We start from the raw sequence: 8,449 nt of genomic DNA, 5'->3' as shown, positions 1-8,449 counted from the left end.
AAAGGTGTAAAAAATAACAACTTTTTATATTGTGTGTAATAAAAATAGTGTAGGAACAAATTCCACGTTTTACACGTCAAAATAAATATTTTTTGAGATTTTATCCTAAATAATAACTATTTTAATTATAAAACTGATTGCTCAAACTTTTACCGGAAAATACAATTTAATTAACAAATTTAAAACAAACAAATATGTCTTATTCTATTTAGTTAAACAACAATATTGTAACACAATTTTAACTAACTAAATCAAAATTTCTAAGGAAAAATATAACGCAGGAAATTCATATCATTTTCTAGCAAAGTTAGTATATAACAGTTTTGGAAGGTTTTTAATAAATATTTGAATGACTAATTTTGTATGAATTTAATAACTTATTATAACATATATTTTCAACTATGAGATAAATTTAAACATCAATGTGATGCACCATATACTTCTACATAACTATTCGAATGATATTACAATGATATAAGCATGCCAAATGACATAAAACGGTGTCACTTGCTCCTTGAAATGGTTAACAATAGTATGTAGCATAAATAACACATTTAGCAATCCTAATTTGACCTGTAAAAATAATCATGGTCCTCAATTTCGACTCCTAAACACATTATAATTTTTTTATTGAGCAATGCATGTAATCACTTTTTGTCCTTGTAAACTTAGCTATATAAAAAGTGTGTTTGATGATAGGGTAAACTTATTAGGAATTGAAATATTTAAGCTTTTGAAATAAACATTCTGAATAATGTTTAAGCAACATTTCAAATACGCAAGAACTTTTTTTGACCCCATTTATAGTCACATTTTTATTCAATTTGTCTTTTTTTTTTTCCTTCAAAATAAAGCTTGGTAATGGGAGAGGATATGTTGGTTTTCCTTTTTTTGAACACCATGCTCTGCATTCAAAATGAATACCACATTACTAAAAGAGAAACATTTTACCCATGGGGTATTTTATTAATCTTCTTGGTTAGGTAACAACTGCATCCCTATAAAAAGAATTTATATATGCAAGATAATGAAGCAATAAAATTGGTAATGACAAAGCCATAAACAAAAAAGGGGCAAAAAATAAACAAATATGAGAGTTGAGTGGTATAAGGGTATTTATGTTATTAATATTTCAACCATCTATGCAATTGACCAACATGTTTCCCTCCAAAAAACCATTATACTCCTGCAAGTTCAACTGGTTGTTGAGCAAAATAAAATGCAGATGTCCATAAAGTTCATTAATGACGATTTTACCCTTGGTGGGTCAAACAAATAAAATGAAGATGTGGGTTACATATTTTTATGACAAAAACTTAGAGAAAAGGTAAATGCTAGAAATTCCAACACACTTCCATGTGTTTGTGCAAGGTTCTTCTTCTGCTTTATCTCATCAAATTCAGTAAAAAAAAAAAAAAAGTACCTAAGCCAGACCAAACCGGTTGTCTGGACGGCTTACAAACTCTTTTTGCCATGACCACCTCTACCACACATGACATGTTACATTTGCAATCACTCCAATTGAAAATAACATAAACTTGAAAAAAAAAAAAATTTTAAAAATAAACTGAAAAAAAATTATTATCATTATTAAAGTAGAATGATATAATAAACAAATTAATGGAAGTACATTAATTGCTCTAAATAACAAATTACTTTCACGGCAATGTACTTAGAGGGAGCATTTGTTATGATCTTACCTGGATGGGCTACTGTTTTTGCATCTTCACTTGCTACATAGGCACCAACAATGAGTCGACACCATATTCAATAGAACATGGTCATTTTCTATGCATTACCAAGTTAAAAGTTGGGATAAGATGCACCGAAACAGGTAAAGATGCAAGCTAATTTCACAAAATCTTCAACATACATACTCTCTTGTTCATCCACATACTCTGAAAAGGAAAGGTCAGGTATGACGATTGATATAATATAAAGCTTAATAAATCAACTTGGAGTTAATCTATGAACAAAAAATGATGGGAAAAACTCACTAACTAAGGTGATCAAGAGAAAAATGGAGGGGAAGGCTGTAAAAGAAGAATAAAACACCAAGTGCTCAGAGCTAACGTAAGAGAGAGTAAACATACAGAAAGTGAAACTGCATAAAAAGATAAATGTGGAAATCTACCTACAGAAAAGGAGAGCTTCTATATAGGGGAATATTTTCATCATTTATTTCAATGTTGATTTTCACAATTAGAGGGAGCACCTTGTACTTGAAACGTGCAACATACCAACAGTTTCACGAATTTGAAATCGAAAGCTCATGAAACTTGGCTGGAAAATAAGAAACAATGAGACTGGTCCTTTTTTATTTTTATGTTCTTTCTCCTCTGCCTTTTCTCATTGATCAACTAACAATGACAACAAAGTATAAAAATAATTTCATACTTAAACTAAATCCTTCTCATCAGTTTTCTATCCTGCTAGTCACAACGCATCATGATAATTTAATACTCTATCAAACTTTATCAAGAAATATCAAAACTTGACACAATAAATTCACACATTTTATAGATGTTTGGAAAACCGATATTAAAAAAAATATAAGATGTTCATCCCAAACAATCAAAAAGAAAAGTCAGATAAGACATCAAATAAGGCTTGATAACAATAGTCTAGTGTTTCAGTGGTCTGTATTTCATTATTTTAAAAAAAAGTTAAGTGGCATCAAAGGTTGAAAATGGATCCGGTTTCTTTTAGGAATTTCATCGAACACTTGATGTGCATCTTTAAAAGAGAGCCTATAAAACAGTTTCGTCCATTAAACCAAAACCAAAGCATCAAGATTAAAAAAAATCATGAAAGGATTTGTTCGAGGTAAAATTTATACATTCAAACATACTTTTGCATATCTTCATATCGATAGTAGATAAAAAATAAACCGAAAAATAGAATGGTAAAAAAATCAAACCTTTTCAAGCCGATTAGAATAGAAATGACCTAAAATCAATAGGAAGAATAAGAAAATCCACAGCCAATACAGAAAATCGAAAACGTACAATAACCCAAAATCGATGAAGAAGGCTTGAAATTAGTACCGAAAGAATAGAAAGGTAAAAAATCAAACCTTTTCAACCCGATTAGAATAGAAACGACCTAAAATCAGTATGAAGAAGAAGAAAATCCACAGTCAATACAGAAAATCGAAACGTACAATAACCCAAAATCGATGAAGAAAGCCTGAAATCAGTACGGTGAATTTTGATATCTTTTACCTGGGTTGGAAGCCGTAAGCAGAGGTTGGCGCATCGATGAAGAAGGCACAAACAGGAGCTTGGAGGCGCTTTCAGATAAGCAAATGTGAAGAACAACCTTTGGGAAAATAAGCCATTGTTCGATCAGTGAAATCCGAAATCAAAGAGATTTGGTTCTGTTTTTAAAAAACACATACAAAGAGAGAGAGAAGGGGGGATCGGGATATTATACCTCTTTTTAAGTAGAGATAGAGTATGACGGGTTTATATGAACAACGAACAGATAGTCGAGATATGGGGAAAAGCCCAGTTAAGGGAAGGAGCTCAGTCAAAACAATACCCCCTTAAATCAATGCGTTGAATTTTTCAATGGTTGACCAGATAGTCTTTACTTTAATGCATAAATTGATACTAAACACCGACTTAAAATTCAGCATTTTACTAAAAATGCTTTATAAGGTAATATATATATCTATATATAAATATATATATATATATATATATATATATATATATATATATATATATATATATATTGGAACCGGCCAATGAGATATATAGAGGAAAAAGAAAACCACTGCTAGTGGCAAACAAGAGTTCAAAATACAATGAAACGAAAAGAGCATGAATTGTAAAACAAAACAAAGAAAAATTTCAGAAAAGCAAAGGGCAATGAGACCATGATGCCCAATTTAGCTTGTCAATATTCCCCCTATTCTTCACCCAGTGGTAAACCACTGATTTGATGATATCAGTGACTTTATCTGGTGGCAGTCGGTTTTTCTTGAAGACCTTTTCATTCCTTGACTTCCAAAGACTCCATAAAAGTTCCATAATAGATGGCTAAGATTGTCTTTCTCCTTTTTTTGCATACCCCCCATTGAGAAATGGAACCCAATACATCCTTGACTGTGTGGATAGGTCCCAATTGAATATCACACCATCTTGATACCCCTTCACAAACACTCCTGGCATAACTGCAGTCCACCAGGACATGGTTAGAGTCTTCTTCGTATTCATTACACATGGGGCAAGTCAAATTTTCCAGAACTACCCCTCTCCTTGCTAATTCCACCGCAACAGGTATCCTTCCCATTTTCGCCCTCCAGATAAAGCAATTGACTTTTAGAGGGACTTCCTTAAGCCAGCTGATTTGACCATCCATGACAGAAGTCGTGTAGTCCCATCTGTGTCTGAGGTCATGAACCTCATATTTTCCTGTCGAAGACAGACAACATCTCCAACTTTCCCCATTAGTTGTGTGTTGTTTGGATAACACGGATTCAATCGAGATTTCTTTTTTACCAAGGGCCTTCTTTATGCCAGCGATGTTATTCCAAACTCCAGTTAATGATTTCTGCGAGTACATACACTACTAGAAAAACAGCCTTTTACGACGCGCAATCAATGACACGCGCTAATAGAGGACACGCATTTGTGAGTGCCCTAAAAGTTGATGTCAGATTTCCAAAATATGAAGCATAGTGGACACGCATTTTTGCATACCAAAAATTAGTGTCTAATAAAAAAACACGGAGGGCACCTTAAATAAAACGTGCGTCGTCTAGCTATGTCGCTTTATAAATATTAATGAAACACGCGTTTCATCCAACCGGGAAATGAAATCCAAAATTTAAAAGCCCGCTTTGTTTCCACCGGCTGAAAACCCTAACTCATTCCCGCTGAAAACCCCTTTTCTTTCTTTCTTCTCTCTCGATTCTCAAACCTCCACCGCTTCACTTCCCACAAGTTCGCATCTTCATCGCTTATTCATACAGAATTCAACAATTTCTATGGTTTTGATTATTGGGTGAGGTACAGGGAGGTGTAATCGTTTTGGACTCTTTACTAATTGACTTGAAATTGAACCCTAAAAACTCAATTCACACTTCAAACTTCTCTGATCCTCTCTTCTTCCACTCCCCAATCTCTGATTCCACTCTAATCGGTTTGTCTCTTAAAAATCAAATCGTTCATTAAGGTGTACTTGGCCTTGCTATGTATATCCTTTTTTCTGAAGAGAATGGATCGGTTGTGCTTCAACAAGGAGTAGGTCGCCTCATAAATTCAATAGGTACTGTTCTTGGTCCTGTATGTGTTGAATTCTCGATTGCTTTTTTTTTCTGAAGAGAATGGATCGGTTGTGCTTCGGCATGGAGTAGCTCATCTCTTTCCAATCACTGCTAATGAACTTATTTTGTGTTTAATTTGGGAGCAAATAGCGATTTTTCCTTACTTACATCTTCCTTATGATCTAGATTTGACTTGATTCCTAATATTTAACAGGTTTCCACACGCTAGGGTTTTTATTTGAGTGAAGCTATCAAAACGGTTTCAAGAGGCGTAGGTGGTGACCGACGCTACTTTGGATGAAACCACCGCTTCCAATCCACTTTTTCATTATGGTCAATCTTTATCACGAAACTGTAATTTTCGATTCCACAAAATGAAACCCACGACTTAATTCACAGATTATGAAGATCATCCCATCCTATTGTCAACCAAGAAAATTTTCATCTTGAAGGCGTCATTCAATTTGAAAACCCCATATCAATTCCAGTTTTAGGGAACAGGGGTACGTAATTCACTCTTCTCCATCTCTCTGTTTATGTTTATTAAGAAATCACATATATCACTCTCTGTCTTCCATGTTGCCATGATTGCTTCTTGCGTTTAATTCTTTTCCTTCTTCGAACTATTTTTGATGTTGAAGTTACTTTGTGTACACATATTAAATAAATATATTTAAAAAAAGACGGTTTTACCCTTGTTCATTATTTCTAAATTCCAATTACTTTGTATGTTTCAGTGGTCTCCTGACAAATCATCCATCTTTGGAAGCTCAGCAGAAGATGGTGTCTTGAACATCTGGGATCACAATAAGGTGTGTCAACTCAACCAAAAACCACTTTTACTTTTATTCCATTTTACCCTATTCTTTTCTTGCAACAAATTGTTTTTTTTTTAATAAAAGGTTTGTTTGTTTGTCTACAGGTTGGTGAACGTTCTGGTCCAGCCTCAAAGTTTGCACCTGGCTTATTGTTCAGACACTCTGGACATAGGTATATATATTTAATTTTAATTAATGGTTTTCCTTTTTACAGAAATAAAAAAATAGATAAAAATTGAAACAAGATTATATTGTGCTATGATTGAAGGGATAAGGTGGTTGATTTCTACTGGAACTCGCATGATCCATGGACAATTGTCAGTGTGTCGGATGATGGTGAAAGCACAGGTGGCGGTGGAACTCTACAGGTATGTATATATATCACTTATTTATTATTATTTTAGTTTTTATTAAAATGTTATTTATATTGATTAGTTGAAATGTTTGTTTTTTTTTAATGATGATGTGTGTAGATATGGAGGATGATTGATTTGATTCATAGACCACAGGAAGAGGTGATTAACGAGTTGGAGCAGTTAATCACCTCATCCTTGTTTTTGATGTTGAAGTTATTTCCGAATTTGGGATTTGGAAATTTGATTCGAGTCTATTCAACTTGTGAAGTTTTCTTTAATTTATTTTCTTTTTAAAATTAGTTGCAATGGAGTTTAGATTTCGAATCAATGTTTCATCTGTTTGATAAAAAAATGTTTCTCTAGCTTTCAAGGAATAGATCTGGTACAAGCACTTAAATAATTAGAGAAAAATATGACTACATCCACTAATCCATAGTTTTTTTCAATTTTTCTATGAACGCAATTGGTATGAGACATTTCTTGTGGTTAAGTTTTTTTCATTGCTAACCAATAATTGTGACGTGGAAACCTTATGCTAGTTTCATTTCAAGTGATATAGATTCTGTGAGAAGAAGTTCTTGAGCTAATGGGAGACCAAAGAGTCAACATCCAAAAAGCATAATTATATCTTGCTCTGGCCGATTAAATTATTGCTAACACATATTAATTAACTACTGTACGCATATCAAATAATTCTTGAATTGTTGGTTTTTGATTATATGCAGTCATGTTCTTTTATCTTTTATCCCCCGCTTTAGTAGCCATCTTTGGAAAGCCCTTGTTCTCAAAACAAAATAGGTGATTCTTATAATTGTCAAACTGAATTTTATCTATGGTTCTGGTTGCATAATTATTGTATTCATCATTTTAACTGAGAACTTATTTTACTTTGTCAGGATATGGACATCCAAGATAGAGAACTAGTAAATGACTGGCTCATGATCATAGTTTACAAAGAACGTGGTTTTGGCTGAAAAACATATTACCATGTGGTATGCATCTTCCTTGAAACTTCATGATCTTAGGCCTCTGTGTTTGTTTATTTAAGGTGTTAGCATAAATGGGAAAGCATACTTTTGAATGTCACATTGTTGCCTTCACTTATAATTTGCATAATGTCGATTGTGCTTTAGAATATTATTAATTTATTTTTATTTCTCCTTAGTAACTGTGGGCATAGCACCACCTGTTTTTGTGTTTCTTTTATTGTGAGGGCAATCCTTAACTGCACCAGTGGTTCCGATCATTTTGGTCTCTTAATGGGGTATTTAACCCTTGGCTGGGAATTAAATAGTTAAGCAGATTTTTGTGATGCTTATCTGAACTTGAAGAGTTTTTTCACCTCTTGAACGTGAGAATAGAGTTTCTACCTGATCCTTTATAGGGGATACTTTTGACTGGTGCAGGGAAACTCTAATGCTACTATGGATTGTCTTAATTGCCTTAGTTTCGACTGATGCAGAGTGTTTGACCAACACTGATTAGTTTTGTTTTTGTGTATGGTTATGATTGTATTCTTTTCCTTTATTGCCTTAGTTTATAGGCATCTGAAGATAGATCACAGCATAAAAATCGGGCATCTACCCTAGCTCGCCTGCGTAGTCTGCTAGTTCAAATTTCCAAATGCAACTCTACATAATGTTATGCTAATGTGGAGCGGATACTAACGTTGGTATAATAGAACATGTGTGGGTTTAAACTTTAAAGTATAGATATAGTAAGATTTGTTATGTTGTTATACAGGTGTAGGCTCCAAAGAAGAAGGTCAAAAAGTAAAACATACCTGTTTCTGAGGTGGTTTATGGAGCAATGCTACCAGCAGATATGCAAAAAGCAGTGGAAAAAGAATTTGAAATGGCATTACAGGACCGAGTGATGGAAGAAACCAAGGACAAAAAGAATGCTGTGGAATCCTATGTTTATGAAATGAGGAAAAAGGTATTTAAGTGATTAATATAAATTTCGTTTTGTAGACATGCTAAATCTTAACAACTCTTTTA

General features: G+C 33.4%; 1 protein-coding gene and 1 long non-coding RNA gene across 5 annotated transcripts; one reads left to right on the top strand and one right to left on the bottom strand.

Moving 5' to 3' along the window:
• Nucleotides 1-407: 407 nt before the first annotated feature.
• LOC145092983 (uncharacterized) lies at nt 408-3,556 on the bottom strand. Of its 4 annotated transcripts, none has more exons than XR_013702711.1 (6): nt 3,436-3,556; nt 3,225-3,321; nt 2,135-3,105; nt 1,998-2,033; nt 1,701-1,898; nt 408-905 (listed from the first exon to the last, which is right to left on the bottom strand). It is a non-coding gene; the product is annotated as an uncharacterized LOC145092983 (long non-coding RNA). The 4 variants fall into 4 exon arrangements; XR_013702712.1 differs by lacking the exon at nt 3,436-3,556 and adding an exon at nt 3,401-3,433; XR_013702713.1 differs by lacking the exon at nt 3,436-3,556 and having other exon boundaries at nt 2,135-2,949; nt 3,077-3,105; nt 3,225-3,429.
• A 2,447-nt stretch (nt 3,557-6,003) lies between these two features.
• Nucleotides 6,004-7,423, top strand: LOC145095579 (uncharacterized). The gene is made up of 7 exons (XM_079033429.1): nt 6,004-6,087; nt 6,198-6,265; nt 6,362-6,461; nt 6,567-6,698; nt 6,750-6,802; nt 7,175-7,229; nt 7,346-7,423. Exons 1-7 carry the CDS (start codon nt 6,004-6,006, stop codon nt 7,421-7,423), a joined length of 570 nt encoding a protein of 189 aa, XP_078889555.1.
• The last annotated feature ends 1,026 nt before the right edge of the window (nt 7,424-8,449 follow it).

This window comes from Lactuca serriola, chromosome 3 (assembly GCF_051521515.1).
Source record: "Lactuca serriola cultivar US96UC23 chromosome 3, Lser_US96UC23_V15, whole genome shotgun sequence".
NCBI lineage: Eukaryota > Viridiplantae > Streptophyta > Magnoliopsida > Asterales > Asteraceae > Lactuca > Lactuca serriola.
This window is presented reverse-complemented; position numbering and strand designations above follow the sequence as displayed.